The sequence below is a fragment of the Pecten maximus genome, chromosome 8, assembly GCF_902652985.1.
Source record: "Pecten maximus chromosome 8, xPecMax1.1, whole genome shotgun sequence".
Taxonomy (NCBI): domain Eukaryota; kingdom Metazoa; phylum Mollusca; class Bivalvia; order Pectinida; family Pectinidae; genus Pecten; species Pecten maximus.
The window spans coordinates 20476301-20494789 of record NC_047022.1 but is presented as its reverse complement, the minus strand read 5'-3'; the positions used below and the strand labels follow the sequence as shown (position 1 = coordinate 20494789).

General features: G+C 36.0%; 1 protein-coding gene across 2 annotated transcripts in view; it reads right to left on the bottom strand.

Annotated features, from left to right (window-relative positions):
- Positions 1–15078, bottom strand: part of LOC117333028 — a 40020-nt gene extending 24942 nt beyond the window's left edge. The window contains exons 1-5 of one of the 2 annotated variants that reach the window (XM_033892145.1): positions 14968–15078; positions 9714–9824; positions 3058–3205; positions 2399–2535; positions 1785–1912 (exon numbers count right to left, since the gene is read on the bottom strand). In XM_033892145.1, coding sequence (XP_033748036.1) covers positions 1824–1912; positions 2399–2535; positions 3058–3205; positions 9714–9756 — 417 coding nt within the window. In that variant the 5' untranslated portion in view covers positions 9757–9824; positions 14968–15078 and the 3' untranslated portion in view covers positions 1785–1823. Of the gene's footprint in view, positions 1–1784; positions 1913–2398; positions 2536–3057; positions 3206–9713; positions 9825–14967 lie in introns of those variants that run through there. The other variant, XM_033892143.1, reaches the window with a different exon arrangement.
- Positions 15079–18489: the final 3411 nt, after the last annotated feature.

Sequence of the window (18489 nt, the reverse complement as noted above, 5' to 3'; positions counted from 1 at the left end):
TCTTTGTCACATACGATGCTTATCATGTTTGGGTTGCCGTTTACAATATGAGGAAGACAGGGACAGTAGGTCATATCTTCGCAAACACAAGAAACTATGCAATAGGATTTTAGATATACAAGTGTAGCTACATTATTCCGGATGATGTAAGAAGACTCTCCAACAGCATTTTTTCGTACCTAACAACAGACGTCCTCGAGAGAATGAAGTGCATTTAAGTGAAAAATATTTTCTTTCATACATTTTCTATATTTTCGATGCGATATGAAAAATGTTTATTCGCTGCATAATTGATAAGTAACTGACATATATTACGAACAGAAGACAGAATCACTTGTTTATTTTATAGGTGCGACTACGTAAACTGAAATTTCACAAATATTTAGATATGTTGTATGTAATGTACCATATTTGAAACCCAATATCTCTGCTCTTGTTAAGGTCACAGGCACCAAAAACGCAAAAGCAAACTCTTTAAAGGTAACATGTACTAACAATTGTAGTCATAGTAACGCCGATATACTTAAATCACGGAAGTAGCAAGTAAAGTTACCGCGCTCCTATTTTATAATACTATTGAACCTTTCTACTTTTCCACAAGTATATTCTTGTAGTTGGTCATTTGTACTAGGGAAATGTTATTTGTTCTTGAAATAGCGTAGAAAAATCTTTCATTGGTGAGTGTTTTTCGTCCTTTCTCCCGAACTGGAAGTTAAACTAACTACCAAACCAGGTGTCAATCAGGATATATTTTGGCTACTGTTGTTCTTTTTTTACGTGGAAGAGACCAATCAAAGTATTTAATTATGGGTAAATAAGTGAAAAATTTTACCAACAGACTTTGGTTTTAGTTTTTAATTTTATCACACAAACTGTATGATTAAACAATGCAACGCCTTCAAATACGACGTTTATTTGCTTCCGCAACGTTACGTTACATTATTTCATAAACCTGTATATTTGCTCATAACGAAGAACCTGACCCGGAGTTGCCAAAATCATTTTTAACGCATTCCAATTCTTCAGTTATGTAAAGGATGTTTAGGATATATATGTAGAAAAGTAAATATAACGATAAGTAAAGATGTGGCAATATGTGCCAAAGTGTTGAAAGACATAGCTAGATAAGATCAGGATATTACCAATATGTACTGAAAACAAAGTAATGAAATGAAAACAAATCGTATCAGGAACTTCAACACAGTTTGCAAAAATGAGTTTTACCAAAATTAAAGCTACGGGAATTATTGGTTTCACACATTTTTTAAATTTTTGACAGTTGCTGACTTTGGCCACCAAAATTATCAGTTTCTCAGGTTGATCAATCATTGTATCCACCTAAAAACAGGTCGCTAATACTATAACTTCTGTTTTAAATGACCAAATACTGTTAGGGATAATTTTAATATGTTTTACGGTCCACTGACGCCTACATCAACTGCCATAAATTTAAATTAAGCAGTTAAAATATATCCTTTGACAGAGGTCTATCTCAGGAAAACAGCGCAATATATTCGAGACCTTTATATAGTTGCAAATAAACATTTGAAGAAGTGAAAGTGAAAACATGTTCACAGAGTTGTTAGAAGTCGAAGATTCAAATATTTAAATTAAAATGTCTGAAGCTTAAATACGGACCAAAGGCATGGCTAAAGGAAAACTTTTGCCCCAGAACTCGAACGCAAGGGGACAATATTCGAGTAATAAATTCGGTATTTTTAGCACCTGAACATTCAGTCTAGAAACTTTTAGATTTTGTTAATAAAAAGAACAATGATAGCAAATAGTGCTGTTGAGATTTTATATAAGTTCACTTGATGAAATCAACCGAGAAACACAGGTATCGTTCCACAAGGCTCCACTACATTGTAAGGCCAGTTGCAGATCCCTCCACTCCCATCGTAAACCAAACCTGCATTATCGGAATATATAATTATCAAAACTTATCTCAACATCATTGTATTATCGGCTGACGCCATGAACATCATTGATGTAGTAAAAAGATCGTTCTGCACGTAAGTATTTTCGTAACACAACCAGTGAATGTTAATACATGTCTGAGGAAGGTGATAGTGTACATACCTTACTAGTCATCGAAACGTCCCTTATAAACATTCATTGATTGTGTTACGAAAATCCCTACATAAACCATACTTGCAGAAAATGTTAAGAAATATCGTTCTTCACCTTTCAAAGCTTTTCTGATAAGCTTCAGATCAGGACTGCTTGAATCCTACATTTTCTACAGGCTAACACTATCATTCTTTCTCTTGACATTGCTTTCTTAATATGAGTGTAAGAGGTAACAAATAAAGAAATTGAAAATAGTAGAATGGTTAGGATTTGAAAAAAAAAATCCAAGACAAGAGAACATCCTAAACAGTATGATTGTACGTACCCGAATTACAGAAGTTGTGACCGTAGAAAACGCCGTTATGACAAGTGTAATAAGATGTGCAGTTAGTTTCCAGGTCGGGGTAACGGTTGCTATCAAGATTGTTACAGTCTCTCTGAATGTTACAGGGAACACTCGGCCTTCAAGGAAAACATCCACAGAGTAATTATATTAAAGCGAAGGAGTCAATCATATGCATTGAAGAAAGGGGCGAGGGCTATTAATCTTTTGATAATAAATAACAATGTCGCTTGAATTATTCTGCAGTCTCACACACTAAGAAAAGTTTAATTATTTCATCACGAATAGGTTAAGTTTCCTTTCCTGTTTCGGTACAAAGATCACTGTCTTGTCATTATCTCAACGTTTCTACATTAACCTCACCTTAAAAGATAATTTGACTTTGACATACTCACTCTCACTTATTGATGAGACTATCATAACCAAATAATAAACCATAGGCGGCTAGCTAAAAACTATTGGATATCAACGGATAAATGAATAAGGACCTTAACGTAAGAAAATGTATTTCTATGTTCTAAGTCAGCAAAAAAAAATATAACCAACCATAAATTGACACGCATATGATAACTCATCTCACGCAACATAACATTTCACTCGTCACACAGGAACAAATTGACTCATATAATGACTTAACTCACGCGCCACATCGTTTTGTTTCTGGGTTGTACATCTGGTTGAAGCTACAGTTATGGACAGTAGCCACTCCGTGCGAACACTCGGTGTATTTGGTGCACGTTATTTCATAATTCCCGTTAGCTTGATCATTGCAATTAACCACGCAGTCAACTAAAATAAAGAAACAGACTGTGATTATATCTGACATAACATAGCAAACTAGAAAGCAAAATTAAAAATGTATATAAGCTTAATTTGCAGAATTTTTCCTGCCAAAACTGAACTTTTATTTCGAGTTTAGCAGGATTTTTCAGTAATCATGAATCGAGATAACCAGTATTGTTCAAACTACTTCCAGGTGAATAGTAACTAATGTTTTGATGTTGATGTAGTAATATTAACAGGTTTTTGCTTTATAATTAATTTCAAATAATACCATCCAAGTGTTTCGTCCTGTCAGAACTTGTCAGTGATGCTAGTAGTAGGAGCCAACCAACCAATTGTTTTTTCATAGACTTTAATGTTAACGATTTGGAGTATATCATAAGAATTCTTGAATTTAATCAGGCAATTATGGTTTATAACAAAAGTTAAGGGTATTATATAACACCTAATAAAAATAATGGGTCCTTCAGCTCAAATGTTTTCCAGGGTAGCCATTTTGAAAATGGGTGAATTTCGCAGTAAAATTCTCAAAAATCTGAAATGTTTACCTGTTAGTTATTATGACCTGAACTTTTGAACATAATGTTCAATCAGTGGCTGCTAGACATTTTATCCCTGTCTCAACTTTCTATACACAGGGGATGTTTCAAAAGTCTATTTTTTCAATTGGTTAGTTGTTTCCTAGTAAGCGAGTGTGAAAGTCTAAATGGTCTGAATAATATGTTAGAATATTGAAGCCGCTATACATTAACGACGATTTTATACAATACCAAAATGATTTTCATTTAATTCGCGATTCGGTTTCTATCGATATACATGTATGTATCCAAATCACACAAAAAATAAGAATAATTCTGTTAAATTCTTTTCAATTAAACACATTCATTTTTGGGTTTGACATTTTAGTGTTGTGTAACCTTAGTGCGAGTAACGAATGTGACCAGAAATTATCTCCCTTTATAGCTAGCTTGACATGCGCAGTACAGTTTCCTGAAAGCATTGTAAGCACCGGCATGATCAACAATTCAATCTGATATGTCTCCTATTCATAAGAAGATTACGAAGGGTAAAAGGCCGGCAGGCACGCCAGCTCGACCTAAAAGTACGAGGAAGAGGAGGCGACCGGTCCATTTGGACGACTCAAGGCCTACAAACGAGCTCGTCGCAGCTGCAGCACCGCATGATGCTGGTCAGGATAGCCCCCAACAAGGGCAACATGACGAGGAGCGGTGTGTGCCGGTGGACCCCCCACAACAACATAGGGGTAGGCTCAATGATACAAGTACTAGTAGCGATAGTCATGGTCCAAATGTTATGCCATGTAGTAGTACTAATCATGAGAACATGGTTGACGTGAATAACGTGTGGGGGTCGGCTTTGGGATTTGGGGTTCCCCCAAATGTACCCACGGGGTCCCTATCACAAATTGAGGTGGGGCTGCCGGGTCTGGGGTGTCTTCACAACACTTCCACGGGGTCCCCACCACATACCGGTGCTAGCTTACAAGGGCAGCTACAAACGGGGGTAACCAGTAATAGCGAACCCTTGCCAAATATTTTATGCTGTGTGGATGATGGTATTGCTGCCCATGTTCCCTTGCTGTTACAGCAAAAGATACAAACAAACCAGTACATTAATTTGGCCCTCCTTTTGAAAGGTAGTGCTGATCTACATGATTTCTATGCAGGCAGTAGCTTGTATTTAAATGATCAGGGCATTTTAGAATCAAGACCTAGGGTCTTAAATGATAAGATTCCAAATATAGAGAAATGGACAGATGCATTTCTTATTTTTATGTATATTTACCTTAAAAAATTTCCCAATAAATCTTTGGAACTCCTACAATACATGAGTATCATTAGGGATGCTGCAGGAAGGTCGATTAACTTTGCTTGGAGAACGTATGATGAGCAATTTCGCCTCCGCCAGGCAATTCAGCCAAGGTCATGGGCCAAGCTCAATTCTGACCTGTGGTTAAGGATAATGTCTGGGTCAGCACACAGTAGTCACACCGTGGGCAACAGTAATGGGCCAAATACGGGGCTGGCAAAAAATAAGAACAAAGGTGTTTGTTTTAGTTACAATGATCAGGGCTCGTACAAATTTAGTCCGTGTCATTTTCGGCATGCATGTAGGACATGTAATGGAAATCATCCTCAAATAAAATGTAATTCCTTTCGAGGTAAATTTTCAAATTCCAAACAGGCAAACAACACCGCCACTTCAGCCCCCAAAAAATGAAAAATTTTCATTAGGAAAATCTCCAATACATTTGCCTACTCTTGAGAAATGGTTAAGGAACTACCCTGAGGCAGGTACCAAAAATGAGCTGTTAGATGGTTTTACAAATGGTTTTCGGCTTCATTACTCCGGGCCACGGCTTCCTACCTCATCAGATAATTTATCTTCTATTGATAAAAATTTGGATTATGCCAGAGACAAGATTTCTAAAGAAATAAGTTTGGGCCGAATAGCGGGTCCCTTTGCTAACAAGCCAATGTCAACTCTACGTATATTACCATTAGGGTTAATACCCAAAAAAATCCCAGGCGATTTTAGATTAATTCATAATTTATCATATCCAGACAATTCATCTGTGAATGATTACATTGACCCACACTTGTGTTCTGTAAGATATACAAAGTTTGATGAGGCAATATGTATGGTACAACGGCTTGGTAAGGGTGCCCTTCTGGCAAAGGCAGATATAAAATCTGCATTCCGCATAATGCCTATTTGGCCCGGAGATTTTGATTTGTTAGGGTTCAAATTTGACAACCAATATTTTTATGATAAATGTCTACCAATGGGATGTTCCTTATCCTGTGCCTTGTTTGAAAAATTCGCAACATTTTTGGACTGGGCGGTGAGGCAACAATCAATTTCAGCAGAATTACTTCATTATTTGGATGATTTTCTTTTTTTCGGGGGGAACCCAACACTAGTCAGTGTCTCGGTATGTTGACCAAATTTGAGGAAGTATGTGATCAGTTAGGTGTACCTATTGCTCCTGAAAAGACAGAGGGCCCCTGTACAGTTATCTGTTTTTTAGGGTTAGAAATTGACACAATACAAATGTGTATACGTTTGCCAGAGAAAAAAGTACACGAGATAGTACAAAAAATCAAGGTAATGTTAGCAAAGAAAAAAAACAACACTTAAAGCTATGCAGTCACTTTTAGGTGCCCTGAATTTTGCTTGTAAAGCCATATTGCCGGGTCGCACTTTTTGCAGAAGGCTGATTAATGCCACAGTGGGTCTCACAGAGCCTTATCATCACTTGAGAATAAACGACGACATTAGGGAAGATTTGAACCTGTGGTTAAAATTTTTCAATTCCTTTAACGGTGTTTCATGCTTCAGCGATCAGTTTTGGACTACAAATTCTGAATTGGAACTTTTCACAGATAGCTCAGCAAAGAGAGGGAATGGTTTTGGGGCCTACTTCAATGGCAGTTGGACATATGGTGTTTGGCCGGAGTCCTGGTTCGAACTGGGTTACACAAATGATATCACAATTCTAGAGTTCTTTCCCTTGGTAGTAGCAGTGTATATTTGGGGTGACAAATTGCGTAACAAGAAAATATTATTCCGTAGCGATAATCAGTCAGTAGTAGCAATTGTGAACACAATGACAACGAAGTCAGTAACAGTTTTGTCTATGTTACGTGCATTTGTGTTGCATTGTATCCGCCTTAATATCATATTTAAAGCGGAACATATACCTGGTTGTTTGAATGTATTACAGATAGCTTGTCCCGTTTACAGCTTCAAAAATTCCGAAGTCTGGTACCTCATGCAGAGACCTATCCAGTTCCGATTCCAACATGGCTATGGTCAATTTGTCAGATGAAATTGGACGACTTTTGAATGCTAGCCTGTCAGTCAACACTAAAGCCATGTATAACAGTGCATTATGTAACTTTCTGAGTTTTAGATCTTTGTTTGGTCTGAATCAATGTTGGCCAGTGCCACTATCACATTGTTTGTTATTTATATCGTTTCACTCAAATAAGGGTTCTGCCCCAGGCACAGTCAAATCTTATCTGTCAGCATTAAGTTATGTTCATAAATTACATAATTGGGAAGACCCCACATATGTTTTCATTGTCAAGAAAGCATTAGAAGGTTTGAAGCGTTTGCGAGGCACTGATGACATAAGGGCACCAATCACATATGATATACTCCTTAGAATCTATGAGATATTACCAAACATCTGTAAGTCTAATTTTGAAGCTCAGCTGTTCAGGACAGCTTATTGTTTAGCCTTTTTCGGTCTGTTTAGGGTAGGAGAACTTGTATACACATCACCATTAATGGTTAAGCGTCCTCTGCTTCTATCTGATATCTCTTTGAGTGATGAAGGAGTAGTAGTGGTAATACGTCATTCAAAAACAGATCAGCAAGGAAAGTCAGCTACCATTACAATTCCAAAAATTCCCGGTTGTCCAGTTTGCCCTATAGTCAATATTCAAAGATATTTCAATTTAAGGCCAGAACATCCTGGCCTTCTTTTTATACATGAAAACAAATTCCCACTGACTCGTTACCAATTCAGTACAGTGTTACGAAAGGCTATGATCTACCTTGGTATTCCACATAGTAATTTTAAATCTCACTCTTTTCGAATTGGAGCAGCTACTACACTGTCAATGAAAGGAATTTCTGATGAAATTATCAAAAATTTAGGAAGATGGACATCAAAATCATACTCTACATATATTCGTATTGATAAAGTACTTCGTTTCTAGAATTAATAAGAGTTATTTCCCTTTGAATGTATTGTCAGTTTATTGGGCTGGGTTTTAATGGGTATTCCCCTTAGCCACCATATATACTTTTTTGTTCAATTAAGGCTAACCTAGCCAAAAGTATTTCAGATATTTGGATAGTGGGATCATCTATTATCTATTGGGCACACCGGAGGTCACATGCTTTGTCACATCCCAACCTGCATCTCCAAGGTGCAACCATCAAATGGATAGGGAGGCGTGGATTGTCCTGGTCCGAAGTTAGGGGAGTCCTGAACGCTCAGTTAAGACACCATTCTCCACCGCATTTCCTAATCATCCATGCAGCAGGTAATGATCTGACAACAACATCAACATCTGAATTGTGTCCCAGTGTACCATCATTTGGTCTGATATATTGCCACGTATACATTGGCGTGGCAGTACCTCGGTGATGGCAGTGGAAAGGAAGCGTAAACGCGTAAATAGAATAGGTCGCGGTGCAGCGTTAAGTGTTGGCGGTAGGGTGATCAAGCACACAGACATCACCCACGATTGTACAGGCCTTTTAGGAAAGATGGGGTGCATTTAGATGATATTGGAAATGCAATATTTCTAAACACATTACAGGGAGCATTAGAAACTTTCATGGTTGGTCGAAATACACCTGACACTAAACTATTAATTTTTGAATAATTAGATTAGGTAAATACTTATTCTCATGTGTGTATGGGGGATGGATGGTGGAACTGTATAAACAGTCCCAAGTGGCATGTTGTGGCGAGCAGGCATATTTTTACTAGTTTCAAAATGTATAGGTTTGTATGTATAGGAATTGTGGGGAACCGGCTTGCTATGGTTTGACCCTAGGAGTCTGGTAAACTCACATTGTAAACAGTAAACTCCCCATCACACTTGCCTTGTGAATCCCAGGGAGTGGAGATGGTGGAGTTACTTTAATGGTTATTTGGAAATTGGTGATATATATTGTATTTAGGATATATTTAGTATCTATATACAATATATGCATACAGTATTTGGTTTCTCCATGGTGGAGAATGTTATGTATTACTTGCCAAGGTTTTACCCTGGAAGTGAGGTGGGGCCTCGTAGATCTGTGTAGATCAACAAGGCCAGTTATGGTTAGGTACATGCAAACTCTGCCAAGGTTTACCCTGGGGAGGGTAAGTAGCTGATGTGTCCGGTACCAGTTGGTAGATACTCAGCGTGGGGTACTTACCATTGCATGTACCTATTAATCTAGTCATTGGTTTATATGTAAATGCCTGCTCGTCACATTTATTTGAGAATAAGTATAATTAAATGGCTGCGGCCAATAATCCAAAAAATCATTGAGTTTGTTGTTATTTGAGAAAACATCATAAAATAAATACTTAAGAAGTGTAAATTATTGTTCCTTAAGCAGTGTATAACGCCAAAATATCTTTGAAATTTTCTTTTATGTTTGAAGCAGGTTACATTAAAACGAAACAGTAAAAAATCAAAAAGCAAGAAAATGCCTAAGGGAATCAAATAAAGTCATTACATTTAATGTTTTAACACTATGCCAATTAATACACTAAACGTCATATTTAGATGTCAGAGACGCTTGTAATACATTTTACAATACCGAAATTGTGACATGGTAATTCTCCTACCTTAAAACATTTTGAATTTTGAATCGCAGAAGAGAGTTTACATCAGCACCGTAGATTACATCATACATAAATAGAGACCTATATAAATGATCCTGTCATATAAACGTTAAATTGATAGAAGCTTACCAAATCCCTGAGAGATGAAGATTAGGAGACACAAAATAAGCATGGTGGTTGGTGGTTGTTGAATTGTGGGACGTCCAATCTCGTCTACAAGCAACTTACAAGCTTGACCAGCTAGAACATATACAGAGATAACCTTTTAGTGACTTTATCTGAGACTACACCAAACTTATCACGCAGTTCCTGCTTGATTGTTTCCTAAATGTACTTTACACCAACGTACGAAAACGTTAGAAATCAGAAAGACGATTTGAGAATGTCTCTGTCTGTCTGTCGCTCTCTGTGTTTATTTTGCACGATCGCATTGTTTGAAAGAAAGAATGAAAAAGAAAACAAAAAACAAAAAACATTAATTTCATTTCAACAGTGGTTTTAATTTCAAAATATTTTTTATTTCAATCATTTATCGCTTTAGACATTCCGGCTTTGCACTGCAGTAGTTTTTAAAAAATAGGAATAGAAAGGAAACATTCTCCTTTAAACCATATCTATTCCTGTTCAAATTACTATCTTGTACATATCGATTGTGGTATTCATTTCTTATTATCTTTTAATCAAGACGTATTATCAAGAAACATATAGTTATATGAATTAAATAAATTATTTATAAACGGTACAAATCACACTCCTCAAAAGACGCACTACACTTTATCTTATGATTACATCTATAACACAAATGTTTGTTTCAAGCTATAGTGTTTTCAAAAACACTTTCAAAACAATTTGGTCACATGTACGTGAATTCTATTAAAGTGTTTCCCCTTCCGGAACATCTCTTGTTATCCTTGCACATTTTCAAGGGCTTTGCAATAAATTTCTATTACGAATTACAATACCAACACACGTTTAGCACAAAGAAATAAGGCATAAACATATATGTATCTTATAATGTGATTTTATAATGTGTACTATCTTGGTCTTATCTTTGAGAACACAGCACCTGTCACTTGTAAACGGTAACGAAGGAACCCAGACGAGATAAAGACAAGACAAAAACAACACCATACCTTTCGTACGTAGAAATCTTTCTATAACTGTAGCCGTATGTGTTCTATGTGTGTAATAGACACGTTTAGACCTGGTTATTTACCCGACGATATGATATCTAAATATGACACCCTAAGATAGATTAATAAAGGCTACACAACGATTGGTTGTTGTATATTGCATTTCTTTCACCCAAAGTTAATTACTTTTCAATCGTTACAACAAAAATGAGCTTTAGCGAGTGTCTTTTATGTAAATTTGAAAAAATAACCAACTTAAATGTAATAAAAATGAAGCAAACATAAAGGTAGTACAAAGTAAAATATAAACAAGGGTTTATAGGCAGGATTCATACCTCTAAGTGATGGCATTCATATGTAAATAGACCATAGAGCTATGCACACAGCTATATGGAGTGAATGAATTGATGTTAAACAAATTATTGCTGACAAGATATTAAGTAAGTCCGAATGGACATCAGCATATTGATGAACTTTGTTTTTAAAAAGATAGAGTTGGGAGAGACTGAAATTTGAACTAGTCATATGAAGTTTTGCATGTTAGAATAATCAAACTAACCGGGTTCTTGTGCTGTAAGTTTTATTCGGATATAAAGTGTACGTCTCCTTTGACACCGCCCTACTTTAAGTTTTCGCTTTAGTGTTCGCTCCTATGAGGATGACTTTGGAATCGGTTGTCCTCAGGCCGAGTTATATAAGTATTTATAAATGGTAGAGCTTCACGCCCAGGAATTTAAGGAGTTGGACCACATATTCCGAGCTAGACACGGGGAATGGTGAGGGGGGTGGGGTGGGAGGGGGGAGATGGCCGTCCTTAAATGGCCATAGCGATTAATAGAAAATTAAACAATACTTATATCTGTTTTACAATAAGTCTGGATACTATTATCGACCTTGGGAACATACACAAATCAGACTGCACACCAGAAACAATCTAATGAACAAAGACAACTTATTATATGGAATCCATATAGAGCCTAGTGGCATTACCATTGATATAGCCATTCTAAAGAATTAACATATCTATATATCCAGTGTACATGTATAGATTTAGCTTTATTTTAGAATTAAGTTTAACACAATTACTTGAAATACTTAAAGGAATAAAAGGAGCATTAACACATCAGTATAGTTGCTCATGTTACATCACTCTCAGCTAGGACTGGTTTCCACGCAGAGTGAAGGAACACTTACAGCAGCAGAGATATTATAGTGCGTGATAGGAAAATATAAACCTTTCATATGTAAGTGTCTATACATATTCTAAAAACGTAGTAAAGTAATAATAAAGTACATGTATTTGTTCGGATCTCTGCCATTGTTTTTATTATTATTGTTATTATCACAAGCAAACTGGTTAGAAGTTTTTTTATATATAATATACGTTATATTCTTATATATGTAAAACACTGGAGGAAGTCTGAGTGCATACAACCCAAAAGAACCCCAAGTAATATGCACTTCTTGATATTCATAGTAACATTATCTTTGACCTTTGAATTTTAAGTCAGAAGCTACATACAGTATTCCAAGCAAATAGTTTTCTTAGTAACAATGGACATTAGCCACCAAACCTAATAGATTATCGCGCCAAACAGGCACAAGGTAGAATTTGATAAAGACAGCTCAGCAGAATTAGAAATGCATTGTACTTCAACTGATTTTCAATATAGAAATAGTGACAATGACCTTTGACCCCTAAACGAGTATTTAAGGTATTGTGCAGAAACCAAACAAGAGGCTCTATGGTCCTGTATCAATCACCTTCATCTCTGGACCTCTTGGCTTTTGAGCATGTTTGACACCTTGAATGTTCATCAATGTTGTTCATTTTAACAAAGTTTATATCATGTTTCTTGGCCTCTGGGTTATTGAGTAAAAGCATTTCAAGGTTTTTACATGCTGGCCCCCATGACCGTTAATGAAGTTAAAAGTCATTCATTCAAACAAACTTGGCAGTCTTTCAGGCAGTCGATGGAGTTAAAAATATATAGACAGAGATCGTTTTACTTAAGGGCACCACATTCGATAATTCGGGACCATAGCTATAGAGTGCTACGAGAGACATTTAAGAAAAACAACTTAACAATAATATGTTATGCTTGTCCAACCTATTCAGTATATGGGAAAATCCCAAAATTAACTAAAGTTAATGTTAAAGAGGATGTCCAAAACAGTAGAAAATGTCTCAAATGTATTTAGAGACATGAAAAATATTGATGTTTTGCAAAGCAAAAATCATATTTTGCAAAACAACCAATTCTAATAGTTCACCTATATATCCCAAGGAAACAGGAAACCTGTAGAAATGGGGGGAAAATGAAAATATTTAGCAGAAAGAAATGACTGAGAAGAACACATTCCATACATGTTTTTTACGTCTTTCTATTATTTCCTGGCAAGTGTATACAATCTCATCTTCAATAACCAAAGTTTTATTTTTGTAATTCACATTTTCATACCTTAGCAGCCTTAATAGGTCAAATAGAATAAAAACTTTGTTTCTACAAACCTGATTCATGACTCACCCTTAAAAAACCTTGCCTGATTTTTTCCCCCAAAGTCAGGTGTTTTTCTGAAATGCAGATATTTGTTACCATTGTGTACTGCTTGCCAGGTCAGTAATATGTGTAAAGCGGTTACACTTAAAATCTTTATATCTCAAGGTTTTCAATCCATTAAATAAACAGTTCCATTTTTCTATATTTCAAATCTTCGTATGTTTATATTATTTTCACAGGGTTGTTTTTAAAAAATCCTACCTATCAATCAACCTTTTTTTCTCTTAACCTGTTAGTAGAAGTAAACAAGTTTTCATTTATTGTGAGTCCTTTTATAGAGTATACAATGAATCTATGTATTACTTATGACAAGTCCTATGGAGTGTAAATAGCAGCATCAGGTCCGAATTGATTTGTACCAAATATCAGATTTTTTCTCAAAAAAAGTCAATATTTGAGGAATATTCTGGATATTTAAATCAATTGGTAAAGATTAATTGACTTTATTCTTAATGTAAATGGCAACCAAGAAAAAGACATGTGACCAGTGCTAGAACAATCTTAATTTATAGTAAAACGTTGCTCTACTATGAGGTAGAGGAGGGAAATTAAACTCAATGCCTTATCTGGCAAGGTTAAATTCAAAATAATGAACCTATGGTTAGCAAAGATGGTGAGATAATGATGTTTGAAAGTAAAATGTGATGCATTTTCTTTCGCTGGTGTCTTCAGCAATATAAGTATGCTTTAGTGAGGTAACACTGAAGTTTGCAATCCGACCCACAATTCCACACTTCAACAAGGAGACAAAAATGCACATACCGCAGACTCTTGAAACATGAATATATACACATATATATATTAATACACGCAATCACAACACACACGCATGCCACAAACGGGTTCATCCATAAATTACCCCTGCTGATAGGTTGTACGTTAAACAATACAAAACCAAACATTTAGTTTTACTTGAAGTATTTTACTGTTACACTGCTAAATGCTAGCTGCAATATAGTGCTCGATAAAAGAGAACTTCAATAAGCTCGATTGACTGAGGTCCCAGGTTCAATCCCTAGTGGGGAAATTGAAATAAATTTAATTGATCAAACTCTAAGCTAATTTTTGAAATGAATATATTTTTTTACCAAATGATATGCAACTTCAGCAAGATTGTACTGTATGAATCAATGCATCTATTGATTGCTTATGTAATTGTCGTGAAGTGCTGCTAGACTTTGGTGTTTTATCGCCTGACCAGGAATCCATTATTAGCCTTGCGAAGGCCATACCAAACTACATTTCCCAATAGAGCAGAAGTCTTATCAACAACAACACCCTGTGCTTAGTGTCTAAGTAATATTCGCCGTGGCTGTATCGCCTTGTTCATAACTGATAAACAGTAAACAGACAGGTTAGGAGTCATAGGGTACACAGACTTATCAAGTGTTTACAAAACGATACCATAGTGACGAAGCCCCGTAGTCGGGGTAGTTAAGTACCAGACCAGAACAGTCAATACATAAAAGATACACTATGCATGAGAAGAAAATTTCCCTTCATAGAACAATCCCACGGATCAGAATTTAGATCAACTTGGATTGTGAAGATGACTGATCTATGTTACAATGTGTGTGAACTGTAAAACGAAAGTAGGCCTAGCCCAACAAGTTGCAAGCAAACACTGCTATTTTCGCAATAACTATTCGTTTTATTTGATGCGATAGTTATGAATTAAATGAGTTTTACCTTTCGTTGTGTTCTACCACATTGGTTTTCAACAGATACGAAAATCAATCGGTAATGTTCGATAATCTTCTGCTTTTATCATCTGCATGTTTCTGTCGAACATTATTTCCGGTCACGTTCTGATAGTGAGCGCTTCCGGTTACGTCATCAAATGTCATTTCCCGCGAATATATTGGGAAGTGAAAGAAATAAAGATTGCATAAATAAAAACATTTTTGAAATTTATTTTTCGTTTGTTTTATCATAAAAAAAATGATCACAAGATCGTTTAGAAGCTTTTCAGTACTGACTCTTTTAAACGCACATATGCTTTAATGTGTACAAAGATGGCGACCTTAAGCTGTCAGATTGGGCAAGTAATCATCGGACAGTGAACCCGTGTGGTCGGATCAGACAGTGAACCCGTGTGGTCGGACCAGACAGTGAACCCGTGTGGTCGGATCATCTTTTTTTTTCAATATGTATCAAGAGCTGTTGTTCCTTAGTCGCTATGATCAATAACATAAACATTCGGATTATTTTAAAAATACATATTTAATTATTCTGTATTATTTCGTTTTGTTTGTTCGTATATTTCTGACTTGATGCCAATATTTTAATCAATTCATACAGGAGGAAAATGCCATCCATCTTCATCTCTGGAATACCGAAAGGACTCGATAGAAGGATTGTGTCTCTACGTATACGGAAGGATATTGAAAGAGGTATTTTTCCATCAGGATTAGTATACTTGAATACCAAACAGGCCAAAATGTGAATATTTTAGCCTTACTCTCCAACTAATTTTTTTCCTGTTTATACGATTGCATTGGAATTAATTTCCTGAACATTTCTTTTCAGTTGCCCAAGTGAGATCCATTTGGATTCAAAAAGACAAAGTACGTATTTCTACCTAGTCTTTTCCACATATCTACATATGTTTATAAAAACAATGCAATCGTTTTACGATGTAAGGAGTAAAATATTGGGTATGCGATCAGTCTTCAAAATTGTTTTGCTTCAATCGCTGAATTTGGATGATCTAAGATCAGTCCCTCCTTTGTCACATCTTTATTCTATTCTAAGGATATCAAAGGTCAATATAGACACATTTTAACATCTTGCATTTTTTTTTGCAACAATAAGCTACAAGAGCAATTTAACGGAATAGCAATTTAAAGCAAATTACAGCCGTCGAATAATATATCAAAGAATACGTAAAACCACTATTGAGACACTGAAATGAAAAAAAAACCAGTATTTATATTTCGTTTGAAGAAAATAGAACATTGTTTAACTCTGTGATGGGTGGTACTTTTTAAGTAGGTTTTGTAATGTTGGGTTCAGAATTTTAATTTGGGATATCGAGTATTTCGAATTAACAAACTTCGAAGTACTCGACATTTCACTGTTAAGATAAAGGGACCACGGAACCAAATGACTTCCCATAGACGGTAATGTTAACGTTTACCACTGTACTGCTTAAATGGAGTTTTAAACACTGGTCCACTAGCCATAATTTTGAAGAATGTCATCTCAGAAACCTGTAAATAGAATGATTAAAAATTCTACCAATTTGAACTTTTTTTTATATGGGGGCCGCCATCTTGTATTGAATTCAGCACCAAAAATTCATCTTAATTAACAACAAAATACACACTTAATTAACTCCCCAGACAAAAACAGGCTAGGAAAAATATAAAAAAAAAATTCTAATTATTTTACATCTACATGTATTGCCCAGCCCACACATAAAACTTTGGAAACTTCACTCACCTAAATATCAAATCAGTAGGCCCCGATGCATTCACCTTCCTATTAAATCTTCTGCCCAAACGGGGAAAACCCACAATCTATTTTTGATTTGGTTCTGTAGTCCCTATAGACTCATCCACATTTTTCAAATTTACCTCTCCTCGGACTGGATAGGACCATAGGGTATGATGTCCAAATAGGAAGTGGCTGGCTGCAAGTCTTGGGCTGGTAGGTCAAGTCTTCTATTGGTACCGGAGATGGAGATTCCTATTAGAAAAAGACATGAAAATTGAAACAATTTTTTAATTGAAATATAAATATCTTGATGAATTTTAAATCTAGACATATATCTTTTTGTCATACTTACATACAAGAGTATTAATATTGTACTACTGAAAAATATAAACAAATAAGATATAGCCTGAAATCAAGGGGAGATAACCCAGTGCTATCTCCCCCACCCCCTTATTTCTTACCTTAATCTAAAAAAAACTAGGACAAGAGCAATTATTTATATAAATGAGCCAAAACACACACACAGGACAGAGGACAGAGCTAGGGACAAGAGAACTACCAAACAAATCACCAAAAATCGAACCACGGTAGTGACAATAGAACAACCAAACACATTACTGAACAACGAACCGGGCTAGGGACAGGGGTACAACCATAAAAAAAACACCAAAAATCTAACCGGGGTACTGACTACAGAACAACCAGACACACCACGGGACTATCCCCTTTTACACTCTACACAGGCCCATATTTTCATTATAAACAATCCCAGAATCTAATGTCCTCCTTAAATTCTGCCAAAATACCTCCATGATGAAAATCCCAGCCGAACATGTGCAGATTGGTCCCGTCATCTGGTGTCCAGGGACGCTGAATGGCATAAAATGTCAAATCCGGTAGCTCCCTATAGGGACCACGGAACCAAATGATTTCCCATAGACGGTAATATTAACGTTTACCACTGTACTGCTGAAATGAAGTTTTCAACACTGGTCCACTAGCCATAATTTTGAAGAATGTCATCTCAGAAACCTGTAAATAGAATGATTAAAAATTCTACCAATTTGAACTTTTTTTTATATGGGGGCCGCCATCTTGTATTGAATTCAGCACCAAAAATTCATCTTAATTAACAACAAAATACACACTTAATTAACTCCCCCAGACAAAAACAGGCTAGGAAAAATATCACTTTTTTTCTAATTATTTTACATCTACATGTATTGCCCAGCCCACACATAAAACTTTGGAAACTTCTCTCACCTAAATATCCAATCAGTAGGCCCCGATGCATTCACTTTCCTATTAAATCTTCTGTCCAAACGGGGAAAACCCACAATCTATTTTTGATTAGGTTCTGTGGTCCCTAAAGAGGAATGTTAGCTAGGATCAAACTTAACAGATCTAGAAGCTACTATGACATACAATACATTGGCTGCAATGCCAGACTAAGGTTGTGATTTCAGCTGTGAAGATAGGTTTCGCGTGATCGTCATTTCGACCCATTCGTTTAGCAGTGCCGTGAGCTTGGGTGTAGCTATCGTATCTTTCAAATCATAAAATGTCTTTGAGTTAGTAATGTTATCAACATTGATGTAGTTTAGTTCTCATCTGGGCCTATTTTTATAATGACAATAGTCATTACAAAATAACAACAAGATATCCCACAGGGATTTTGGCGCCCGTCATTGAATGATCGTTATTGGTCGTATGTAAGACATAACTTTTCTCTGATTTTCTCTTCTTCCTCTGAATAATCTGCAAAGGAAGCCA